Below are 26977 nucleotides of genomic sequence, written 5' to 3' on the forward strand. Positions count from 1 at the left end.
AAACTATTGCAAACCTAACCAATTCAAACTGAGCAAATGATGAACATATAGTCCAAAAAACCCTCCTGCCCCAATCCAATTTAGAAGCTGCAAGCAAATGATGATGCACATATCTTCTGATTCTATCAAAAACTAAACAAACATTCTCGTTGCATGCCACTGTACCATTGAACATAGGATCAAATGTGAACAAACTGTGGGACTTACGGAATCTCTGAGGAAAAGCTCCAAGATGTGAGACAACATGTAATTGAACATTTAAGGTCCAACTCCAGCAAAAACTTTTTTTTTTTAAATTATAGTTTAACAGGTACAGACCACTGCCATGGTATTACTTTGGTATGTGGCCCTGGGGGATTTCCCCTCACTTTCTATGAGCACAGGAAGTTATGGAAAATCTCCACAGTGGGGACACAGATTGCAGAAAACACAATTTTTTAAAGGTTTTTTTCTGTTTCAGTAACATAGAGATGGCTTCAAAACTAGGTCAGGTTAATATTACAATACTGTCTGTGCTCACCCTTCTTCTGAGGCAGGAAGTGAGATGAAATATCACATGCAGCAATAGAAAAAAATTGACAGAAAAAAAAAACATGAGAGAGAGAGAGAGAGAGAGAGAGAGAGAGAGAGAGAGAGAGAGAGAGAGAGAGAGAGAGAGAGAGAGAGAGAGAGAGAGAGAGAGAGAGAGAGAGAGAGAGAGAGAGAGAGAGAGAGAGAGAGAGAGAGAGAGAGAGAGAGAGAGAGAGAGAGAGAGAGAGAGAGAGAGAGATCTGGGCCTCAGTTCACATGGAGCATGTGATTTGGTATAGCAGGTGAAACTTAAATATTAACAATAGGGATACTTTAAAGTGGGCAAACAAAAAACAACAAGACAGTCATAGAAACTCACCAAGAATTTTTTCCAAGGCACTTGTAAAAGAGTTAACATCAAATGTGATTGGAGCTTCAGAAGGAAACCTGGATTGGGATGGAAGAAACATAAGTAACATAGTGGTTGTCAGAGAATTAGGCCCTGTTAACACATACTGCATTTTACTGCGCTGGAAGAATGAAGGACACCACAAGGACACATAGAAAACAATTGTTTTCTATGTGTTGTGTTCACACCACAATGCTGGTGTCATGTGTAGTGCAGAATATTAAAATGTTACATGTAGGCATTTTAATGCAATGCAAATCAACTCAACACAAGTATACAGAGAAAAAAAACAACAAGCCAAAAACACAATACATAATTACACACATACCAGGGCACCTCTGCTCCTTCGTGTGATGACACCTTTGATATAAAGGCCTTCATGCTATCTGTTACTTCAGCCAAGTTGTAATTCTGGGCACTGTCAGAGGTTGGTGGGAGAACAGTTTCCTTTGAACCTGAAGCATCCTGTAATATCTGTTCCAACTTTTCTGGCGAAATGTCCAACCAGCTGTCATCTTCAACAAAATAAACATAATATAGTTCAAAGTGGCACAAGGCAGAAAAGTATAAATATGATTAAAACACATTTGTACAGGGACAGCGAATAGAGAATGATTACAAGTTCAGTCCAGCCAAAAGATAGTTACTGGTGGAGATTTGTGGGTAAGCCACTAGCTCCTTATGTGTCTTATGATCTCTCTGCCACGATTACTAACTTTGTCCCTGTTTGCCCGGTAGTATTGAGTGTTATTGCCAACCGTTGTGCGTTTCAGTACCTTCAGTTGCAAAATCACATTAGTTAATAATTTATAAACTTCATCAGGAATCATGGGAGCCCCTCATAACGGCCACAACGGTTATGCAGCTCCAGGAACTCAAGTGTAGAGATCTCTACATCAGAGTCCTTGAAAGATATGAGTAATCAATCAGAAAACTGAAATCTCAGCTTTGAGTACATTAATACTTTAATCGAATACCAAGATAAGGTTTTGATCTAGCTAGACATGTATTTAGATAAGCAAAACATGATATTCAGGTTGGATTATTTCTAGCATCACTGGAACTTGCCATAGTGGCAGATACCCAATCATCAGGGCCAGATGTATGCTTCCTGCCTCTAGACCAACTCCTTTATGCTGCCCTTCTCTATGACAGTCTTCTGGTAAGCCTAAGTACCATTCTAACAACCATTCGGATGTTACAGCCAAACAAAGAATGCTGAGGCTGAAAGGCACCTACCACACCTGGAACTGATAACTAAAAGAGGTGAAGGGACTATGGCACAGTATTCCACAAAACTGTGTTGGTTGCATCAGAACAAGGACTGACAGATATGTTGATAGCGATGTGCCATCTTTGGCAGCCCTTCTGCATTAGGCTGTGGTCTAGGATAGCTATGCAGAAATCTGTCCTTATTAGGTACAGTATATTTAGCCATTCTCCAAGGCTGTATACCAATGCATTCAGCTTTTTCATTTTAGCCCCCCAGCAGGATAAACATTTTAATAAGCAAGGAAGGTCTGCTTTTTTTGCAAGCCACATGTCCCTCCAAGCATTTTTTTTTTTTAAAGCAAACTAATCGCCGGAACCCCCCCCCAAAAAAAAACAAGAAAACACACACTTCTTTCCTCAATTTCTGGGAGGTACAGGAGATGTCAAAGTCACCATCTTGCTATGCTGGAAGCTTGAAATCCCATGTGAATACTCCTGGTACTCCGGTTTCCTCCAACACTCCATAGACATGCTGGTAGATTAATTGGATCCTGTCTAAATTGGCGCTAGTATGTGTATTTATCAATGTGAGTTAGGGACCTTAGATTGTATGCCCCTTGAGGGTTAGAGACTGATGTGAATGTACAATGTAAAGCGCTGCACAAATTGACGGCACTATACAAGTACCTGAAATAAATACATAAAATAAATACACTCCAGACTATTGCAAGAGTGAATTCTTGCTGGATTTGATATGCACAGTTATCCCAGGGACTGGTGATACTCGGTGAAGAAATGAACAGTGTAATAATGTATATGGCAAGATGCAATATTTTTCCAATTATGAAATAAGCCTAGCCAACAATGCTATAGTGACCAAAATGAAGGATCATAGAGGTGAGACTCAACAAATCTTAATTCTTTAATTTGAAAGAATAAAAAAAAAGTTGACATATATACCTTCATCTGGTGGAAGACCAGCCTCTTTTTTCTTCATCTCTTCCATGTTCACAGGTAAGGTATTAAGCAAGCTCAGAACTTCTTCACCAGTGCTAAGCATTACTGAACTGTGAAATTGAAAAGTACATACTGAACAAAAAGTCACACTATCAAAATTATTTACACATAACACACTACATATATAAAATGATGCATTTAATCATGTGTTCACTTCTATTTAGTGTCAGAGCTTGCAGTTTAGTCCCACCCCCACACACTCCTGTTGGACCATCACTGATGGGCTGATATACTGACCAATAGGAATGTGTGTGAGGTGGGAGGGGAAAAGGCAAGCATCAGCACAACGAAAAAAACAATGTAAACTGTATGCCCGGCTAAGAAATAAGAATCTATACTGCAAATGTAAAACCTATGTTCTTTGCATAGTTTAATATAGAAGATATACAGGCTCCAGTGAGATTCATGCAGGAGTTATTTTGTAGCCTTTGTTTGAGAAGGTCTGTCCATAGAAGATCACTTGCTTTGTATTGTAAAGAAAACTACGTAGAGTGAATAATATCAGAGTAGGGCAGTAGGCCATATTAATGCTCCAGCAAACAATTACATTGCAGAAGAGTACATGCACACCTTATTATAAACAATTATATATCCTCAAATCTGTGAATGAAGATAGATATTTGTATATAGAATTACCTGCTAGGCTTAAATAGTGATTGCTGGAAATAAACCTCTGCTTTCTTCAGAAGTTCACAATATCGTGCAGACCCTTCCATTTCACCCTAAATTTAAAAGACAGAAAACATCAAAATACCACCACCAGCAATGGTTTTATTGAATATCTGCACAGTAATGACAGTATTACTGTCCAATTTTATAAACACATAACCATGCAATTCTAGCATATGACAAATGACATAAAACGTATATAATACAGCTGAAGCTGACAAATACATTTTAAGGAAAGTAGCATGAGTTACTACCACAGTGTTAACCCTAAAGTTATTTTTTATGTGCATTTTACATTTTAACACACTTATTCTTCATGATTTTTTTTATTTTGTTAAAGCGTACCAGCAAAAGTGTGTCTGAGTGGACAGGGTGGGTTATATTAGAATTACTACTAAAGAATTGTTTTAGTGGGCAAGATATTCAGAAAAGGAGTGAGGGAGGAGTTAAAGATGGTATGAAATTGGGTATTTTTTGCAGGAGAGAAGTATATTGGGTATAATGGAGGGCAGTATGTGCAGGAGAGGTGGGCAAAGAGTATGATGGAGGGAATATGTGCAGGAGAGGAGTACAGTCGGTATAGCAGAGTAGTGCAGAGTATGGCAGTGGGCGATGTGTGCAGGAGAGGAGTGTGGAGGGTATAATAGAGAGCAGTATGTGCAGGAGAGGAGTGCAGAGGGTATCATGGTGACTAATACTTGAAGAGGAGTAAAAGACAGTATGACATTGGGTAGTATGTACAGGAGAGGCATGTAGAGGGTATGAGTAAAGTAGTGTGGAGGGTGTGACTTTGGACAGTATGTGTAAGACTAGTGAGGAGGGTATGACATTGGGCAGTATGTGTAAGAGACTAGTGAGTAGGGTATGACATTGGGCAGTATATGCAGGAGAGTAGTATTGAGGGTATTACTTTGGGAAGTATATGTAAGAGTAGTGAGGAGGGTATGGCATTGGGCAGTATATGCAGGAGAGTAGTATGGAGGGTATTACTTTGGGTAGTATGCATAAGATACTAGTGAGGAGGGTATGACATTGGGCAGTATGTGTAAAAGACTAGTGAAGAGGGAATGACATTGGGCAGTATATGCAGGAGAGTAGTGAGGAGGGTGTGACTTTGGGCAGTAAGTGTAAGAGACTAGCGAGGAAAGTACGACATTGGGCAGTATATGCAGGAGAGTAGTGTGGAGGGTATTACTTTGGTCAGTATATGTAAGAGTAGTGAGGAGGGTATGATATTGGGCAGTATGTGCAGGAGAGTAGCATGAAGTGTATGAGTAGTGCAGATGGTGTGGACGTGGGATCTATGTGCGAGAGAGGGGTCTGCAAGATTTGATGCTGGGCAGTATGTGCACAAGACAAATGTGCAAATGTGGAGGCTGAGATGGTGATGGGGGGGAAGACGGGGGGGGGGGGCAAAGGAGGGATATCTGCTGTCACTAGAAGTTGAGGGAAGAGAGAGTGTCATGGGGTTCGAAGTGTGAGTGGCAAGGTTCAGGCTGTAGAAGGATCTGCTGTTAGGGTGGGGGTTTAGTTCTGGTGAGGATTTTTGGTAGGCAGGAAGTGATGAGCTTTTAGGTCAGGGGGTTGAAGGGGTGCTGTGAAGAATGGGAAGAAAGTGGATGAGTTGTGAGGCAGTCGGGGAGGATGTCTATCAGTAGTGGTTGAGGTGGTGTGCTCAGGGAAGGTGATGCAGTTGGTGTGTGTGTGTTGGGGGGTGTTAAGTTGTGATCAGGGGGGTGGGCATGCTGTAGTGGACATGTGAAAATTGGAAGGGATGTGCTGTGCTCTGAGGTGTGCACTGTGAGATGGCCAGGAAGAAATAGGAGGAATGTGTATGCTGAGAGCAGACTGTAGGATTGGGATGTGATATAAGCACGAAGAGGGGGAAGGTGAAAGGGGATGTCCCATGGCTAGTGTCCTACAGCTTTAATTTCTCCTGCTCAAACAGTGCAGATGGCTGGATCTCCTGGAGCTGGGCAGAGGTGTGTGCGTGCGTGTGCGTGCGTTCGTTCCTCAGAGTCAGGACTGTTCTGTATAATTACCAGGGTGAATGTGCAGGGGAGCTGGGATTCAGGGTTGGTGTGTTCGTTTGAGCATTTACCCGGCAGGGATGGAAACCGAGGCTGTTCTAAATGAGCTCTTTGCTACTCAGACCTTCAGTACTGCCACTGTGTGTTAGTGGGAAATTGTCCTGTTACCAGTGGCCAGTGTGTAGTAGCAGATAAAAAGTGATCAGGGTCCCAGTGTGAGAGTGTCTTCTTCCTTCAAAGGGGTGCAAGTGGTGTGAACTGCAGGCATGAGGAGTCCCTGTGCAGGTGTAGTGGGAGCAGTAGGTGTGTGGGTTTAAAGCTGAATGGAGGCACATGGGAAATAATGTGGCTGTAACAAAAATATGTTTTCGGCCACATTCCATCAGATTATGTACAGGTCAGGATTGCACAATAGAGGGGAAAAGGTGGACATAGAGATAACCACAGGGTTAGACAGACGGAAAGGAGGTAGAGAAATCACTCCTAAAAGGAAGAGGATGGATTTGTAGCCTAAAAGGTTTTGTTTTTTAAGATTTGAATGGAGCAGGGAAAAGGTGACCTACAACAGTTGTTTTTTTGTAGTGTCCTACTGGGGAAATTTCCCTTCAATTTCCACCCCAGAGACACAACCATGAGGCAGAGGAAATCTCTCCAAAGGGAAGTTCTTTTTGCGAAATGTCCTTTAACCTCCTGTTATTGGGTCAACCATAAAATGTTCAATTTCAATGGCATTGGTTACCAGGACAAACCGAGGAAGTGAAGCTCCCCAGCAAAAAACACAGACAAAAAAAAAAAACTTGTCCAATTCCCACTCTATACAAATTGAACAAGTAAACTAAACAAAAAATGCATTTGGCTATAGATGGATTTATACAAAAATTCTGTATATGCAAGGCAAAAAGCTGAGCCAATGAAATAAACATGGCTGCCCCATGTACACATGTAATTCGTTTACATTTACAAGTCAAGCATTTCTTGTAAAAAGATCACCATCCATTCAACAAACTCCTAAAATATACCTTGAAGAAATCATTCTTTTTCAAGGAAGTAAGGAATCCCATCCACAGAGAGCTCTTATACGGCTGTTTTGTGAACTTCATTTGTGATGTAGTACATTTCGAACACAGAATCTCAAAGCCATGTGCCTAAACATGAAAGAGGTAGAATAACATACTATACAGTTATTTACATAAGTATTCACCTAGGATTTCACATTTTGTAGTGTTACAACCTAAAGTGAAAATGTAAGATTTAAGTCGCAATTTACCAATTGATTTACACAACATACTTCAGGCTAGGATGCTGTCAAATATCTCTTACTGTGAACCAAAAGGCGATTAAAAAAAACAGCCCTGCCCCCACAGTCAAAACTTGGTAGCACCTCATTTGGCAACAGCTACAACTGTGAGTTTTTGGGGGAAAATCTTTACAGACGTGCACAAGGAAAATTTCTCTGTCACTTGAAGGGGATCAATTGTGTATAGCAATTTTTAGGACTTGTAACATATTCTCAATTGAGCTAAATGTGTGGGCCATTCAAAGACATTCAGGTTTTTGGTAAACCACTCCAACGTGTTTATTTAGGTTCACTGACCTAGAGGAAGATGGCCCTCTACTCAGTCTCGGATTTCTTGAAACAGATTTTTATCTGCTCTGTATTTGGCTCCATCAAGCTTGCCCTCAATCCTTGCCGATAAAAGAATCCCCACAAAACGTTGCTATCACCATCAAGTTCAAAATGAGATTAGGGTTACCAGAGTTGTAAGCAATGTAGTCAGTCATTCTCATACAAGTTTTACACTAAGACAAAAAAGTTCATATTTAATTTAACGCAGGGTTGCTCCACCTGTGGCCCTTGGAGCCCTCTGAAGTGGCTCTCAACCTAAAACTGAATGCAAGAAATTTGGTTTGCTTCCAGAAAGTGCACCACACCCGCAAGATGTAATAAAATACTATGGCAAAGTGTAGCTAACCCGCAGGGAAGCTGCAGGTGCACCACGCTGCACCCGCAGCGCATAAGTGTGAAAGCAGCTCAGGATGGTAAGGGCTCATTTACATTTGCGGTTGGTGGGGGGGGGGGGGGTGTAAAGCCCCATAGTTGAGGCATGTTTTTACCACACCCCCGCAACCAGTGATGTAGATACAGCGGTTGCAATGGCGACCCTGCCCCATGCTCCAGGGAGCCTGTGTGGCCTTCCTGTTGCATTCTGTTTTTACACTTAAACAAGAGGGGCAGCAGGGGTGGCACATACAGGAATTGATCCTCTCCATTTTTCTCCTGAAACTGCTGACAGCCAGCTTCTCCTCCTCTTCCTCCAGTTGGCATGCAGCGGCTGCAGGAGGAAAATGTTCATTATGCTATTCAAAATAAAACATTTTAAATTCTGAACCATTTCATTGTGGCCTGTGACCAGTTACCAAATCACTTAAGTGGCCCTTGCTCTTCAAAAGGTTGAAGGATAAGTTCACCTTTAAAAAAAACAAAACAAAAACAAAAAAACAAATCCACTTTTTTTGCAGGTAAAAAACAAACAAAAAACAAAACAAAATAAACAAACGAAAAAAGTGCTTTTTTTTTTTATTAGGAACCTGTAAAGCATTGCACGAGGATGCTCAACAACACCTTTCATAGTTCACTGAGAACTACAAGCCGTCAGCCAAAGTTGGTACTTGTAGTCTATTCATTCACTGTGGGTTATATGCCATCTATAGGTGAATGGACAGTGGCCGACCAATCAGAGAGGAAGTCCTCCCCTATATAACCCCTCCTACACAGGAAGTACTTCAGTTTTTGTAGCAAGCAATGAAATTCCAGAAAGAGGGGCAGGACTCCAAGAAATGGATTTTACAGGTAAGTATGTAGAAATAAAATCTAATTTTCTTTATCGTACATCATGGGACATAAAGCAGGCTATTCATGACTATGTGGGATGTCCTAAAGCAATAAAGAAATTTTGAGGGGAGGTCGACACCATGATAGCCACCACCAATAATCTCCTAGTACCTACTCAGCAATTCATAATATGCTGCAGCCAAAGGCAGAATCTACTGCGGCTCTGATATCCACCTGGTAGAACCTTGTGAATGTATGGACCGAAGACCATGTAGCAGCCTTGCAAACCTGAGCAACTGACACCTGATGGCGGATAGCCCAAGATGCCCCCACAATCCTGGTAGACTCTTGATGATCAGTGCCCTGATTATCATTGCCGCCCATCAGTGCTGCCCAGCATTGCTTCCAGTCGGTGTGATCAGTCAGTGCCTCCAGTCATGTCATCAGTCAGTGCCGCCCATCAGTGCAGCCTCATCAACTCACATAAGTGCATCCTCATCAATGCACATCAGTGCAGCCTCATCAATGCACATCAGTGCAGCCTCATCAATGCACATCAGTGAAGGAGAAAAATTACCTGTTTGTTTCTATTATAAAATTTTGCAAAGAAAACCTTGTTCCCGGTAGGCAAGTGGTTAAGTGAAAAAGAAGGCAGCATCTATATTGTCACCTAACTATGAAGTCTCGCAAGGATACAGATCCATAGCAGTTTTGGTCTACAGTTATGCAATCGCAGAGGCAAGCAAGCATGCAGCTATGCAGGAACATAGGCACGTAAAAATGCTAATTATCCAGTACCCAGTTGACACAAGTACAGATGCGGCCTACGCGCCAGGCACGGATGCGGCCTAAGCGCCAGGTACGGATTTGGCCTAAGCTCCAGGCATGCATGAATGCGGCCTAAGCATCATTCACGCATGCATGAATGCGGCCTAAGCATCATTCACGCATGCATGAATGTGGCCTAAGCATCAGGTACGCATGCACCTTGATCAGTATTATACTACACAGGGTTCCGTTATGCAGGGTCCAGTGCTGTAAGGCTGCATACAGGCAAAACCAGCGAGGCTCAGGTACTATCCATTTTGGCTAACACCTTTCTGAATGAATCTGATAAATTCCCTAGATCTCTAATGGAACCGTTACAGACTTTCAGGTACGCTCCTGCAGCACATGCAACACTTCAGTGACCATCCACCTTACAGACATTGGTGAAAAAAACTGAAATGTACATCCTGTGTAGGAGGACTTCCTCTGAATGGTCGGCCAGTGTCCATTCACCTATAGGTGGCATATAACCCACATAGTCATGAATAGCCTGCTCTGGGTCCCGTGATGTATGATAAAGAAAATGGGTGTATCATGTTCCCAAAGATTAACATCCTTTAATTGCACCAGAAAACCTGTGGCTTCTGCAATAAAGCTACACATTCCAGCACATGGTAAATTTCAAGCTATATCTTATTAATGTGGTGAAGTTAAGACTGTTCTCTTTCCGTCCCTAACTGCACCCGTTACCACAAATGGTGCGCAGGATGCAAAAAGCTGCACCACCATTGCAGAACTAGGATGGGGATGTGAGTAACTATCATTCTTACCAACCAAGAAAGAACAGCAGTTGATACATGGGTGTAAAGTAAAAATTTCCTCATTGCAACCAGACTAAAGCATGCATAGGGAACATTGCAGAAACCATTGAATCTAATTGGAGGTTATCAGGCAGTACCAAATAATTTGGACTTGGGATTGTCTTCACAGCGCACATACAACACACATGTGCAGAGCTCATTCTTACCAAATCTGTTGAGCTACATTGATCTGCATAGATCAACACTGGCTCAATGTCAGGGCACACAGAAACAATTGTTTACCACATACCCTGTTCACACAATGCAAATGTATAATGGTGCACTTAAAAAATAATAATAAAGGGGGGCGTGTCCAAGGAGGCGCCGGGAACAGTCGCTTTTTTGAAAGCTCCGGCAGCCTGAACCTCCATCCACTGCCATCTGGGGGACAGCGGTAACCTGCTGCAGACTCCGGGCTTTCCGGACCTTACCTGGCTTGTGGGGAGGGGTGCCGAGTGGTTTTGGCCCCTCTCCGACGGACCGGACCGCGGGAGGGCTTGCGGCCTGTCGAGCCGCGGTCTCGCCTAATCCCGCGGCCGGGGTGGATTACCGCCGCGGCGGGGTGATCGCGGCGCTGCTCTGCTCCTCTGGCCCATGAGACGGGACAGTTACTGGGGCAGCCTGGGTGAGTTCCCCTGGTTCTGCTGGTGGCTCTGTAGTCCATGCCAGGCCCCTGTACCATCCCAGAGGAACTGGGGATCGCTCTCTTTGCGGGGGTGGTGATGCTTGGGTAGAGAAGTTCCCTCTGTCAGCCCCCATCCTGAGTGGATGAATCTGGGGTGCCTGGAGCACTTTAGAATAATTGACATACTGTCTGAACACCTGGCCCAACTACCATAACTACCAGCGCCTCCAAGGCTGTATTATCAGCATGAATCACATGTGAACACCTCCCTGGTGGGGGACACGTACACGCACCGGGAGGAAATGCCTGAGTGACCTTCTGGTACCGTGCCACCGAAATATACTTCTCGGCAAATGGGCTTCCACACCCTAATGTAATATCTCAATAGTCTGATAGTGATTTGGCATCCTCTGAACCACTCCTAACAATGCACCGCACTCCTCGCACTAAACCAAAACATCGGGCCCAACAGCAATCCCCCCCGCAGGGCCGTGCCACTAAGCTGATGCCTAGTCCACCTGAACCTGACGATAATACTCAGCTTCCTGGAGATCCTGAGTCTGATGGCGATAGTCAGCGGCAATTTCCATCGGGGATGGCAGATACTCTTGAACAACATCCTGAAGACTTGCTACACAAATTCCGTGCTATAGTGCGAGAGGAGATTACCGCCGCCTCACGTAAATTATCTTCTGATCTGGCGAGAGGCCTAAAAGGAGTTGGGCCTTCGTGCTCATCAATTGGAACAGCGTATGGATCTGGCAACTACAGTTTTGGAAGGACATGAACAGGAAGTGGAGGATCTACATGCCGAGTTGGACACTTTAAAAGATAAATTAGAGGACGCTGAAAATAGGGCACGCAGGGATAATCTCCGTATCCGCGGAATCCCCGAGGCAATCACAGATCTACAGGGGACTGCCACCGCTCTTTTTCAGGAATTGGCCCGAGATTCCCTTGGAGCGTTTAGAGTTTGACCGTATTCATAGAGCCTTAGCACCTAAGTCCACGGAGGGTCCTCCCAGAGACATTATTATTAAATTACACTTCTACCGTACTAAAGAACGCCTGCTGCAGGCGGCTCGGAACCGTTTAGCGTTGGAATTCCAGGGACATTCTATCCAACTGTTTGCAGATCTATCCCCAGTCACGATTGCCAAACGTCGCACCTTGAAGCCCTATCTCCAAATTCTTAAATCGGCTGATATTAAGTACAGATGGGGTTTCCCTTTCAAGCTATCATTCTCCTCTCAAGGTCGTCAATTCCAGGCCTCTTCGCCAGCGGATCTTCGATGCCATTTTCGGGAACTGAATCTGGAACTACCACATTCCCAGAATGAGGAGGCCTCAGTCTCCTCACGTCCTCGAAATTCCCTACCTCTCCGTAAATCTCCTCCTAGTCAAGGTAGCTCCCAGGCCCTCTGGTCTCTGCGGGCCCAACGTTTCCAGGAAGTCTCCGCGACTTGATGCTTAGTGGCTGATCACCAGTATGTACTCTCATCACAAGTGGATTTTTATCGCCACTTCCTGGGTTTAATGCTAGAGTTGTTCAGAGGTTCCATGACCTCCATGTGTTTTATCCCTTCCAATCTAGGGTGGCTGTTTGTTTTTTCCTCACTGATTGGTTGAGATTTTTCTAGCCCTGCGATTTATGGATTTATCATCCACAGGTGTATTAGCCTAAGTTGTTTTATATAATATGTTTATATCTCTTTTTTGTTATTGCCGAGTTATTCCGGTGGACCAACGTGTCCCCCTCCGAGCTGACTAGCGGTCTGGTTTTTTCTCCCGACCGCTACCCAGCCTCTATGTGGGTGTTTTACCCACAGTCACCTGCTATGTTTGAATTAACCTTATTGTCTCATAGATATATTGCTTGTATATTAGATGTCTTCTCCTTTCTTTTCCATCTCCTCTCTTTTCTTTTTTGCTTTGTGTGTCTTCGTAAATGTTTTTTTCAGGGCTCCCGGGGATTGCAGTGGATTTGATCTTTCTTCCTATAGATCACCATGTCGTTGAACTGGTTATCATTGAATGTCCAGGGGATGAACTCTCCGCAGAAACGGGTAAAGATATTTAAATTTCTCCGAGCTCGTCAAGTTGACATTGCTTGTTTGCAAGAAACCCATTTCTCATCTACTTCTGCCCCAAAATACTTTGATGCTCGTTACCCTCAGATATTTCAGGCTAATGGCCCCACTAAACAGAGAGGTGTATTGATCGCCTTTCATAGTAAAACTCCATTTGTCTGTGTGAGACGTATTGCTGATCCCAATGGCAGATACCTTCTACTCCGGGGCACAATACAAGGTATAGAAGTTACCATAATGTCCTATTACGCTCCTAACGTTAACCCTGGACCTTTTCTGTCACATCTGTGTTCTCTCCTGGCAACACATCAACGTTGTACTCTTTTGATGGCCGGGGATTCTAATTTAGTGTTAAATCCGGCATTGGATAAATATCCAGCAAAACATTCTGACCCTTCCGCTTCGGCAAAGTCTTTTATACGTACATTACATACCCACGATCTGGTGGACTTATGGCGTGAATTTCATCCCCGGGGGACAGATTATACCTACTACTCCCACCCTCATCGTTCTCATTCCAGAATTGACCACACCTTCGTATCACGTAAACATCTCCCCTTGGTTCGTGCTATTTCTATTCTCACGGTACCGTGGTCTGACCATGAGCCTATTTTGGTGGTCTGTCAATCTCTTCTATGTAGGCCGGCCTTTTCTTCGTGGATAATGAATGACTCCTTGCTTTCACTGAAGGAGATTCAGACGGAACTCCATCGTAAATCTCAGGAATACTTCCAATTAAACTCGGGTTCTGTCTCTTCTTCAGTAACATTGTGGGAAGCATACAAGGCAGTTCTTAGGGGACATATTATCCAGATAGCTTCAAGACGAAAGAAGGAACGACAGCTTAAACAGTGTCAGTTAGAATCAAAGTTGACCTCCATATCGGCCCAATTTAAACAGTCACCTACCCCATCGAATCGTAGATTGTTGGATCAGGCCCGTTTAGAACTGGATCTGTGCTTAACGGATGAGGCTGAACGCTCCTTACGCTGGACACGCCAGAAGTGGTACAGTAAAGCAAACAAACCGGACTCCATGTTGGCTCGTAGACTTCGTTTTTTTGCGCACCATCCCAAACCGATATCTTTACGCACTCGGCATAATACCCTTACGAGTAATCCGGTTGCGGTTTTGGAAGAGTTCCGGTTTCGTCTGGCCAAACTTTACACTGACCCTACACGGGCTGATTCCCAATCCATTTCTGACTTTCTATCTCGTCTGTCCCTGCCTACTTTGACACCGGCACATAGGGATCTAATGGACTGTAATATTCAAACATCTGAGGTATTGAAATGCATAGCAGACCTGAAGACGGGCAAGCGCCCAGGTCCGGATGGCTACACGGCACTATATTATAAGAAATTAGCTGATGTGCTCGCGCCCCACCTTGCCGCTATGTTTAACGCGGTGAAGGGGGGCGTGGACTTTTCCCCAGATTCTTTGACCGCCAATGTGGTTATGATTCCTAAACCGGATCGAGATCACTCTTCCTGGGCAAATTATAGGCCTATCTCCCTTATTAACATCGATATGAAGATTCTCACTAAGATTCTGGCTACTCGATTGAATTCCTTCCTTTCCCGTTTGATCAAAAAGGACCAGGTGGGCTTTGTTCCCCATAGACAAGCTGGAGATGCTATCAGACGTATCCTACAATTACAACATTTAGCCCATATCCGTAAACTCGACATGATGCTTTTATCCTTAGATATCAATAAGGCCTTCGACACTTTATCATGGCCTTATCTCCTATCAGTCCTTCACCGCTTTGGCTTTGGTCCTTCGTTTCTAAGATGGATCTCTTCGCTATACACTTCCCCTCAAGCGAAACTTAAATATTACGGATTTGAGTCTTCTACGTTCTCGGTCGCCAGAGGCACTAGACAAGGTTGTCCGCTCTCCCCTATACTCTTTATCCTAGCCTTGGAACCATTGGCGGAAGCCATTCGTATGAATCATGATATTAAGGGGATTGAGGTGGCGGGCTCCCAACATAAATTGTCTCTGTTTGCCGACGATATACTTTTGTCGATTTCAAATCTGGGGGTTACTCTGCCTAATTTGCTCGCGGTTCTCGATTCCTTTGCAAATCTTTCGGGTCTTCACGTTAACCCCGCCAAATCGAAAGCTATGTTGATTACCCTTCCACTATCACTTTTGATGACTTTGAAGCAAACGTTTCCTTTTCAATGGCATTTGGCCCTACCATATTTAGGAATTAAGCTCACCCCGACATATGACGGACTGTACCAGGCTAATTTTCCCACTGTTTTTCAGGAGCTGACCGAACTATTGACCTCCTGGTCTCATTTCCCGCTTTCATGGTTCGGCAGAATTAATGCGATCCGTATGACCTATCTTCCTAAACTACTGTACTTATTTCGGGTTTTACCAGTTCCAGTACCTTCGCATATATTGCGTATTCATCAGCGAAAACTTTTGTCTTTTATTTGGAGCTCTTCCCGGCCCAGAATTAGTAAACATATTTTGTTCGCGCGTAAGAGTGAGGGTGGGTTGTCGGTCCCAAATCTCCAGTCTTACTATCTGGCGGCTAATATTGCCCCTTTGGCCCATATCCATGCTTCTCATCACTTTCCCTTGTGAGCTGTCATGGATATGATGGACTCCCACCCGATACCGCTCTCCTCCTTGCCATGGCTTCCTACTTCTAAACGTCCGTCTGCCCTTAGCCCGACGCTCTCGCTACGTCTCTGGGATTCCATCAAATTTTCCGCTGGCCTTATCTCTGCTCACCTGCTGCTGTTACGACTATTGCATAACCCGTTATTCCCTCCAGGTCGGGACAATCCCAGGCAGTTTGCCTGGTGGCAAACGCATGGTTTTTACGATGTACATTCACTTCTATCTCCCACTCGAATACTTTCTTTTGAAACTCTGCGCTCTTCTTATAATATTCCTTTGCGGGAGCACTTTGGATATCTTCAACTTCGTCACTTTGTCAATACACTAATACGCACGCATTCGGGACATGTATCATCTGTCCCCCTTTGAAAGCCAGTGCAGACATAGACCCCATGCTCCGGGTTTGATTTCCCTGATTTACTCCTCCATTATTTCTTATAGAACCCCTCCGGTTCGCTCCTATCATCAGCGCTGGCAGTCTGAATTGGGGGGGACTTTAAATCAACAGGATTGGCGGACCATGACCCAAGCATTATCTAAATGCTCTAGGAATGTCATTATTCTTGAGAATGCCTACAAAATTCTTTATCGATGGTATTATACACCTGCTCGTTTAGCTAGTTTCATCCCTACATATTCCCCGGTTTGCTTTCGAGGATGCCAACAATTGGGTACCATGGCTCATATCTGGTGGACTTGCCCTAAAGTAAGCAGATTATGGATTAGGGTGTATGCCCTCCTTCGCACTATGCTTCACACAGACATTAAGCGTAACCCGTACGAAGCGCTTCTATTTAAACCAATGGAGGGCCTTCTCCGTTCTGAATGGCAGCTGGCATCATGCTTATTTATGGCCACTAAGTTGACAATTGCGAGGGCTTGGAAGACTCCTCTTCTCAGCTTTGAGGCTGTCAAAAATCGGATGAACTTCATAATGGTTAATGAAAAATTGACGGCCATATTATTGGATACCCATACAAAATTTTTGTGGATATGGCGTCCCTGGCTGGATATAGCCCAACCATCGAGATTCGACCAGTCCCTTCTGTCGATATGAGGTTGGATTCTGCTGCAATCTCCCCGGAGCCCTACTTCCTCCCCCCCCCCCCTTTTTTTATTTTTTTATCTTTATCTCTTCTTCTCTCTCTTCTTGGTCTGTGTCTTTATTATACTCTTGTCCAATATTTCCTGATGTAGCAATTTTCTCTCTCAGAATCTACACTATCATTGACCATCAAAGACTGTGAATCGTACCCTTTCTACCGGGCATTTCTGCTATAAGTTATAGCTGATGTTTTGAGCTTTTTTTTTTTCCAATGTACATGTTACATTATTTCTCAATCATACAGAATAACTTTTTTATGTATTGGTCAAGGATTCTATGTTCCGAATGTTTGTTTATCATTGCTCAATCTACAATAAAATTCTTTGTAAAAGAAAAAATAATAATAAAAAAAATGGAGTAGGTCTGCATTTTAACCCCGTACAGCTGACCACATATTACCACAGTGCAGTGCGGCACAACGCAATACACCACCCCGACAAAATGCACATCAGCATGCACAAATTATAGCATATGGGCTGGTGTGGACGAGCCTATATAGGAAGATGCTGAAAAAAAACAGATAGTAACCACTATAAGTAGCAAATCTTAGTAAAACATGACTAATTGTGGGAAAAATGTTCAATTACCAGCTTCATTCCAAGTTCATATGCTTTATATTTAGGATGTGAACGGGCAGGAAGAGTATATCCACTGCGTTTGTCAGGCTGGAACATCTGCTGGAGAAGCTGAGCATACAAACATTTTGTAAACGTCACCTAGGTAAAGGAAAGATAAGTAAATAAAATGAAAAGGGTTATTTCACCATCAGGAATGTGTCTTGTACCGAGTAGAAGTTCGTTACTATGAATTATTTTGAATCAAAAGAAATAAACACTGAGAATTTTCTATTCCATACTTAAAGAGAAAAGTATGGGTTTGGGTTTTTTCCCCCAAATTATACTTACCTAGGTGGATACAGCATCGGTCCGATACTGCGTCTGTCCCCCACCGCCTCTAAGTGTGAGAACGTGAGTTGAGTTCTCACCACCGCTGTGAGCTGAGAGAAGTCACCACTGTCTGTACTGCCTCCCCGCACTCACTGGAGTGCTGGCTGGGGAGGGAGCGGCTGGCTCAGGCTCTCAGCAGGTTGCTGAGAGGCTGAACCAGGTGCCGTTGTTCCAGACTCTGGGGTGGTTCCTGACTTTAAAGTCGTGATTTTACCCCAGTCTGGACTGGCTGAATGATGTCAGCTGACTTCCTTAGAGATCTGAGCGGACGTGGGAGCGAGTACCTGTAAAACAAGGTACCTGCTCTCCCAAAAAAAAAAAAAAAGGAAAAAAAAAAAAAAAAAAAAAAGACATTTCAAATGTGGCAGAGGAGGGGAGGGGGGTGGGGGGAGTGGATTGAAAGCGGAACTTCCCCTTATGGGTAAAACTACTTATAAACATAATCATTACCGATGTAAACACGCGAGTCTCAGGCAAGAAGTGAGAAAAGGTCCGGCAGGCTTTCAGGTCTAAAGGATCCCGGAGATAAAATGCTTGAACTGCTGCTGACAACAGCTGTGGGCGCTCCTTTATTACCGCTGCGATCCCAGCTGGCACAAAGCAATGAGCCTGATGGAGTGATTCCTTAATTTTTTCAGGATACCTGTAAACAATCAATAACAATGAGAAATAGGCCACACAAACTAACACTTTTTTCAATTTCTGGTGTGTTTTTACATTTTAGTCTTTAGTGCTACTCATGCACAAAGCAGCTTTCATGCAATTTCACAGAAATAGACAGATCAATGTAATCTAGGACCAATCAAAACCATAATATTACTACTACTACTTATATAGCGCCAAACATTTATGCAGCGCTTTACATATCTATTGTACACTCACATCAGTCCCTAACCCTCAAGGAGTGTACAATCTAAGGTCCCTAACTTACATTCATGCATACATGTGCTAGGACCAATATATATAGGATTCAATTAACCTACCAGCATGTCTTTGGAGGAAACCGGAGTACCAGGAGGAAACCCATGCAGGCACAGGGAGAACATGCAAACTCCAGGCACGTGGTGCCGTGGTTGGGATTCAAACCAATGACCCTTGTACTACCAGGCGGAAGTGCTAACCCTTTAGCCACTGTGCTACCCATACTTTAAACTGTTAGGTAGCTTGCCGTGACCTGTATGATCTTCTTGCAATCAAAAACTGGTTAAAATTGGTAGAAAATCATTTTGTTTATGGGCAGTATTATATGACAACAATACTTCATATAGTAGACTACTTTCTGTTGGTATCAAAGTCCAACTCCAAGTTATGGATAGAGAAGAAGAGTTAGAACCTCTGTCAGCTTTTTTTAAACTCTTATCACTGTCCCTGTTTGAGAAATTTCCCCAGCAATAACAAACTGACAGATTAAACCCGTACCCATTCTATTAAAAATTATATAAAAAAAGTTTGGGCTTTAAATTATACCTAAAGGCAAAAGAATTGTTCTTGCTTGGATCGTGTGGAAATGGATTAGAGTCAAAGAAATTCCCCAATTTTTGGATGTCACCAGAACAGGGATAGTGTGGAAATCTTCTAATAGGGAATCTAGTTCTGGAGACCCTTGTGCAACCAAGGGTTCTCTCACTTTTGCATGATTCCTGCTAACTTCCTGTTTTGGCAATGGAACTGGAAAGTAAAGGGAAACCTCACCAATGGGGCATAGATGGCAAAAACAAACTGAAAAAAATGTATATACTTTTTCTAATACATTGCTCTGTTGGAAAATAAGGCTGCTTCTGTATGTTTATCCAGTGGATAGATTCTGATAGTTGGCAGTGGAAGCACACAATGATATCAGAGGTCTTTAGGATATGAATGCAGTAGGGATTTTTTCATCCCGAGAAACACACCTAAATTACACTCAGGATACTTAGGGTATTTTCAGTCAAGGGCAGCCGAATGGAGTCAAACATTTGAATTGTTTCTTTGAATGTGAATACAGGATTTAAAAGATAAGCTGAATGCCTTAATTTGCAATGTACAATATGTTCAGGTGTAATCAAGTATAATGCATGTTGCATGCGAATGATTCAGGGAACTAATTCGACTTAACTTATGAGGCAAGAGAGATTTTTGTTGCCAAGGCAGCTGCCTTTTTCCATCCTCATGTACAGTGGTATAAGAAAGTAAGGAACACTAAAATATATAACAAAATTACATAAGTATATACCCTTTAATTCGCCTTTCAATTGCTTTTGTGATGGACTCTGGTGCCAGGAAACCATCTGGGTGTGCTGAAAGTAGTTTCAAAGCTTGCAGTACAGTCATATTGGATGATGGGTCAGGCAGGTCTGCCTCATCCTGCTGCAGAGGGATGATACACAAATTTCCATGGTAAAAGAACACCTGAAAAGGGAAACAAAAACCAGGTGGTAATTTACTAATCATTATTTGTTTTTGTACAGGAGGTCTTCTCCATGTTTCTTCCAGGCACCACAACACAATGGAGAGGGCAATTATTACAAAGGGATTTACTTACTCGATTGCAGCTATTTTCTGGCTCCAGCCACTTGGGCAAGAAATCAGCTGCTTCAATCAACAGAAATTCTCCATCATTGTCTTCAACCCTTTATAAGATAGAAATGTCAGAGCTCTTATGTTCCTTGTTTTATTATAATGCAGCAAGTAGCAATTTACACAGAGTAAGCTTTTAAAAACAGGCGCTGCCCAATTCACTTACACAGGAGAGTTTGAAAGACAGTGCCACCTGTCAAACGCGACATTTAGTGTTAAAATTGCTGCAGTGCAATGCAAAGTATTGTGGCCATGTGTACCCATCTGAGAAGCACCATGTCCCATGTATGTTTGTGGGTGGGCAGTAGGGTGGGGAGAGGAAAGTTAAAACATGCATTAAACATCTGTTTCTACCACTCCCTGGCTGTCCATATGAAAGAAGCCTACAACATTTTTCATTGCAATTTGTAATCAAACTTTCCTACTCCTTTCCTCCAGTTTTGATAGATATTCCATAGTGTTTCATTTATTTGGATCTGCACAGACAACTAATGCTGGGCATAGAGTAGATCTTCGGATGAGAATATTCATATAAATATTTGTACATTTGATGAATGGACAAATGTCATTAGAAAATTTCACCAAGTGGCGACTTCTTGCATATTAAAAAACAGCTCAAGTTAGGTCAGTAGCCACTATGGTTAAGGAAATGTATTTTATGACTATGTATGTAACATTATATCTGATGTATGTATATTTTCTTTCACATCTATAGAAGACAACTGTGAAGTGTGAACCGTAAAAAGCATACCCTGAAGAAGAGATATTCTCTCGAAATGCGTTGGGCGATGCTCGTAGCGCTTTGCTTCATAGATTCCTTTGAGCTATACAATACACTGATCATTGTTTCTCTTTGTATGGTCACCTTTATATGTTTGTCTGGATTCTTAGTTCTTTTTTAAATTCCTTCAATAAATACATATTTTTTTAATATATACTGAATTAACTTTTTCTGGACAGCATACTGCACAAAAAGTCCCTTTAAGAGGGATAGCTCTTTGTTACATATTTTTTTTTTTCTCATAGAAGCGAGATGCCACCAACCTAGACTGAGAGAAGGGAATATCTGATTGGTTGTCATATCAACAATAAAAGATGGAACTCACTGAATCAGATCTAGCACTCTCCACGGGAGGTAAGCCCTTCCCTGAGCAACATCAACAAATTATAGCAAAAAATCTGTTCTAAATTGTAATAAATATGCGCCACATCATTCATTCACTGGACAGCTTTACAGCATCAAGTAATCATCAAATAATAACAGCAACACAGAAAGCATAAAAAAAAAAAAGAAAGAAAAAAGAAAAAAACAAAAACAAAAAAAAAAAAAACACAATACCTAGCCACTAGTTCTGGAAACTTTTTGGTAATTTGTTTGATTAGATAAACAATGAACCACTCATCTTCGATGTTATCACCAAAATGTGTTTTTCCACCAATATGAGCAGGAATGTTACCTAAACAAGAGAAATAAACTTTATTAAATAAAAATAAATATCATAGCAACTAAACTATCCAGAACATACAATTTTTTTCATTTCTAGGTGGGCACCAGAATATTTGCTCACAAACCAGTCACCTATAATTTTCAAAGAAAGCAGTGACAAGATCTCCCTGCACTAGTAAATGTTATCAACTCAAATTACAGTGCTGTCATTAGGGTATAACAGTATTTTGCAAAGATTACCCATCTATGAATTGATTCTATAGCATCCAGATAATAGCATGGCATCACCAGTTACCTGCCATGAAACAGACCTTGGACCACTTGTGAGGAGACCTTTCTCATGGAGTCCCCAGAATAGAAGCTATCATGTGACACTACTGTCCACAAACCACCTAAAAAAAATAAGAGTTTTTAGGTGGAAAGACCTGTTCTCAAATAAAAACTCTGACCTATAAAATGATCATCAAAAAGTGTAAGAAACAAAATTAAATAACATTCACTGGTTGATTGCTGGCTTCATTTTGTAGAATTAAAGCTGACTGATCATCAGGTTTCATGCTTTAAAATAAAGGTTGAAGCCACATTTTAGAAAAAAAGGATAAATGCCGATAGTTTTGCAGCTTCTTCCTTCAGTTGTCCATACTGAGGTACAGGTTTTCAGTTATAGAGCGAAGGGAAGTGCCAATGGAGTACAAGTGTGATGATCGTAGCATAGGTTTTTTTTTCTTTTTAAAAAGGTACTCAGGTATCTGAAGTCCAGCACGGTCTTCCCACAGCCGTTTCTTACTGCTACGGGTTTCTGGCATAGCCATCTTGGATATGGGAGCCAGCTGTGACTTCCTGAAAAACAGTAGACTCCCCAATGCGCATGCATGGGCTTATGCTCTCTGAATGGTCCTGCAGCCTCCTAGGGCAGGTAATGTGTCCCCAGTGGCTGCAGGAGGGGATGGGGTGGGGCAAAGTGTGTCATATTTGCCTAGGTGAGAAGTGGGAGCAGGTACCGATAAAAATGTAGTCATATGATACACGGAAAAGCAATGTTGCTCTTCCAGACTGGAGAACAAAAGGAGAGATGAACTTCACCTACATGGAGCTATGGATAGCCAGTAAACATGAAGCTTTGCACATACAGGTGACCAAAGAAAATACATCATGTTTTACTCTTCTTTGGGACCAAGATGTGTTATTACTTATATAAACTGTGTTTGCAATTATATATCTCAGGTTGATTTTCTCATAATGATTAATTCACGAAATAATGAAAAGGTTAATTAAGAAAGTGTGTCCATTAAAATGTAACCGATCCCGGTTATAAAAGTCATCATGTTTTATTCTTTAATGAAGCCACCCTCTGATACCCATGACAAGGATGCACACGTACACATACTTTCCCAGCAAACTCAGGTCAATACACTAAACAGAAAGTGTCAGGATGGCATAGGGGGACACCAAATTACCTTTCTTTGATTTTAACCTGAGGTTAAATGGTTGGTTTTGCCAGATGTAATTAGTCAGTAGAGGAGCAAACTGGGCTAGAATTTGCTCTATATATTGCTGCAGAATATGTTTGTGCTTCTCAGTGTCAGTTTCTTCATTATATACCAGGAATAGATGATATTCTACAAAATCTTCCACAACCATCAATTTCCGTTGCTTATCCATTGCTGAAATAAATAAAATCATTTTTTTCCCACAATGAACAAATAAAAGATAATTTTATCATAATGTCAAATAGTGGTACTTGCACATACATTTTTTTTCACAGTAAGGTTTTATTGAAATATGAAAACCAGATACATCAGATTACAATATACCTAATAAAAATGTATACAGAAATAAGAGAAGGAACTTTGGTACAGCAATATTTGGTGTATAATGGCAATATGCAGTCTACACAAGGTATATGTCACTTTGCTGTAAAAGTTTAGGATTATGGAAGGAACAAAAATCATACAAAAAAGGAAAAAAGAAGGAAATAGGGGGCTAGTTGTTACATTATGTTATGCTATGCAAGTTTAAATGAGTACTCTGGATAATATAACTGAAAAGAGTGATGAAAGGCAAGTGTCATGTGTTAATTACACTTACCTCTCTGCTGTCTTTTCTTAGATAAGACTTTCTAAAAACTGTGGGCAAGGCAAACTGTTAGCTTAATGTTTTCTGCTTATGGTCCCTGCTATTTTTTGAATGGAATTGGTCTCTACAAAATGGCATCCCCATAGCTCAGAAAAAGATACAATAACAAAACCAGCTTTCCTTCAGTATTCAGCTTAAATCCAGAGATTTTACTCTCAGTGCTTTTTATTCAGCTGTTAGTTGTCCTCAGCCACCATCAGCACCACTTTCTGGCCCTGGACACACCCCAGTCTGTGACTACACAGTGAAAGGAGAAATAGCACAGTAATAAGCATGTCTCTGTCACACTGACTGGCTGCCTGTGCTGCTTCTTCCGTTACACTCCACATCTGCTATAGAAGAGGCTAATACCAGGTCGTATTTAGGTACTCACAATTTGTGCATCTATTATTGATTACAGAGCTGCATTAATGTGTCTTTTATATCTGCCTAGATTTCAGCTTTAATTAACTTTTTAGTGTTGTTTCCTTGCCGAGGCTGATCATAGTAAATTCTCATACATAAATAAAATCCCCTGGATACATCTTCTCCTGCATGGAGCCTTTATAATTGATACATTTAGCTACTTTAGCTTTATGGACTCCCCCCATGTAAATCACCATTTTTGTGTTTGGCCCTGCTGTTGCCATCACAAGATTGATGTGTCCTGTTCCAGCAACCTCTTAGTACAACCCCATCATATATTCCCAGTAGGCAACAAAAGCAAGAACACACAGCCAGAACTAGTGTGAATCAATCAGGAGCTGGCTGTCTAAACCAGGAAGAGGCATCTGACTTTTAATAACTGAGGAGGACCAAAATGGTAGTTTATGATCTGCCTGTGGGACGAGTAGCAGATCACAGCAAACATTGCTGGATCCTCTGGGCAGGCCCATATCTGAACTAAACAACAACTCTGCATAACAGGTAAAAGGGAAAATAGGAAAAAAAAAACAAACAAACCACAGAGGGGTGACTGAAGTTCCTCTTTAACACATTCAAGCTTATATTAAATTTTAGCAATTGGGCTTCTGTTTCCTATCTCAGAACCTTGGGAGGTATGGGTGGTTTAACATAAATCTTTTCTTAAAAAGTGGAGAAAGTCTAACACACATGGGGGAATGTACTAAAGCTTGATAGCACAAAATCCATGGTAACCAATCAGCTTCTAGCTTTCATTTTCACAGCTTAAAAGAAGAACTCAGGGAATTTGCTTCCCATGCAGTGGGGCTGTGCCTGCACTGCATGGGTTAACTGCTCATTTTTGTCTAGGACATTGGAGAGCCGAGATATACGCACCTAATCCGCCAATCCTCCCAGCCGAAGACTGGTCCCCGTCGCTCCTGCCCCCCCTCCCCCCCCCTGCAGTCCAGTGGTCTTGTACAGTGAACTGTTTCTGAGGTAATCACGCCCATAGACCTACTTTGGATGTGAGGATGCCAGGAACAGTCCACCGCTGGACATGGGGGAGCACCATTTTTAAGAGGTTCAAAGAATCGGGTGAGTATTGTTTCTGTGATCACCCCTAGTCAAAACAAGTAGTTAACCCATGCAGTGTGGGCCCAGCCCCACTGCATGGAAAAAAAAATGGCTGTGTGTATAAGCGGGTGCTGCAGAGACCGTAGGCTGGAACTGAACAGAATCAGCAAGGGAGAATGTCACCAGCACACTGAGGATCACCAATATGGGTTCAAACGTTTTAAACCACTTGCCCTCCTGAGGATTTACCCTGCGTCCTGAACAGGCCATTTTTTGCTTTACGGTGCTGCTTTACTTTAACTAATAATTGCACGGTCATGCAACGCTGCGCCCAAATGAAATTTGATTGTATTTTTTGCGCTATTACAAAAAAAGCGATAATTTTGAGAAAAAAATATTTTCGACTTTTTGCTATTAAACATGTCCAGTAAAAAATTTTAAAAAAATCTAAATTTCATCATAAATTTATGCAAAAATGTATTCTGCTATATGTCTTTGCTTAAAAAAAAAAAACCCAATATGTGTAAATTAATTGGTTTGAGGGAAAATTAACATGTACACAAAGGGCGGTATATATACTGGGATTTTTTTTTCAATTTTACTAGTAATGGCGGTGATCAGAGACCTATAGCGGGACTACAGCGGCCATTCTGACACTGGGGGGAACTGACTTGGTGTCGGAGATCCTCAGAAATCATCGGGCGCCGGTGAGTAATTATCGGCTGGGGCCCGTTAATTGACAGCTGCAAATGCCGGCGCGGGTAGGGCATGTGCGACCCCTACCTGGAAATGCGAAATCACGTGTATTGCTGCAGCCCTGTAACAGTTTTTCTGCTATAGGGCGGTTGGCAAGCAGTTAATGAACAATCACATAATTATAGCAAGGCAACGTTTCGGAGTCTCGCAGGACCCCTTCATCAGGCATGTGACCTGGACATGGTCACATGCCTGACGAAGGGGTCCAGCGAAAATCTGAAACACTGCCTTGCTGTAACTACGTGATCATTCATTAAAACGTTTGGACACATACTGGTGATCCTTGATGTGCTGGTGACATCTTCCCTCCACAGGCTGACACTCCAGTGGGCACTGAAGTCACCAGCTCTCTGCTGGGTGAGAATGAAGAACTGAGCGATCAGCGGTCATGTGATCACATGGTTCTTGGTCTTAGAGGTGGTGTGGGACAGCTGCAGCATCGAATCAATGCTGCAGCCACATAGGTGAGTACAAATGTTTGGTTTTTTGACATACCGCACTTCTCCTCTCAGTTCCTCTTTCACTGAGCAAGATCCCGCTAAAAGCAGATTGGTTGCCAGGCACTGCTGCTCCAGATTCTGACTGTCCCAGTCTTAGCAGGTTCTCCCGTCAGTCTTCACATAAGTAGATTTAATATTGTAAAGTGCTGAAGAAAATAAAACATGCCTTAGAGGAAACATCAATAGAACTCCATAGGGAACAAGAATGGAATCTGGATGTACCTGTGCTGGCTTCCCTCCTCAGCTGTCACATTACACACACTCCATGGCTAGGTTCCTTGGTGACCTCATCACCCGGCGCCTCCTGGAGGGACATGTGACTAGCGGCGGCTCATATGCTGACGTTTCCGGCTGTCATGACGACTATGGAGCGTCCTGACGGCGGCCTGACAGCAGGAGATGGTGA

At 42.5% G+C, this 26977-nt stretch overlaps 2 protein-coding genes across 6 annotated transcripts in view; one reads left to right on the plus strand and one right to left on the minus strand.

Moving 5' to 3' along the window:
- Positions 1–26941, minus strand: part of ECD (ecdysoneless cell cycle regulator) — a 32525-nt gene extending 5584 nt beyond the window's left edge. Inside the window, exons 1-13 of one of the 3 annotated variants that reach the window (XM_089670741.1) lie at positions 26794–26931; positions 26567–26717; positions 23179–23385; positions 21614–21731; positions 20240–20327; positions 19931–20106; positions 18169–18361; positions 17359–17487; positions 6867–6992; positions 3785–3870; positions 3092–3198; positions 1248–1434; positions 890–957 (exon numbers count right to left, since the gene is read on the minus strand). In XM_089670741.1, the coding sequence (XP_089526867.1) occupies positions 890–957; positions 1248–1434; positions 3092–3198; positions 3785–3870; positions 6867–6992; positions 17359–17487; positions 18169–18361; positions 19931–20106; positions 20240–20327; positions 21614–21731; positions 23179–23383 (1483 nt within the window). In that variant the 5' untranslated portion in view covers positions 23384–23385; positions 26567–26717; positions 26794–26931. Of the gene's footprint in view, positions 1–889; positions 958–1247; positions 1435–3091; positions 3199–3784; positions 3871–6866; positions 6993–17358; positions 17488–18168; positions 18362–19930; positions 20107–20239; positions 20328–21613; positions 21732–22016; positions 22089–23178; positions 23386–26566; positions 26718–26793 lie in introns of those variants that run through there. The other 2 variants (XM_089670742.1, XM_089670743.1) reach the window with 2 other exon arrangements.
- The window catches only part of FAM149B1 (family with sequence similarity 149 member B1), a 59260-nt gene continuing 59177 nt past the window's right edge, over positions 26895–26977 (plus strand). For all 3 annotated transcript variants that reach the window (XR_016311798.1, XM_089670744.1, XM_089670747.1), the window contains exon 1: positions 26895–26973. The gene's annotated coding sequence lies outside the window, so the exon portion shown is untranslated. The remainder of the gene's footprint in view (positions 26974–26977) is intronic.

This window comes from Staurois parvus, unplaced genomic scaffold (genome assembly GCF_062004578.1).
Source record: "Staurois parvus isolate SC_StPar_1 unplaced genomic scaffold, SC_StPar_1.0 ptg000094l, whole genome shotgun sequence".
Classification (NCBI taxonomy): domain Eukaryota; kingdom Metazoa; phylum Chordata; class Amphibia; order Anura; family Ranidae; genus Staurois; species Staurois parvus.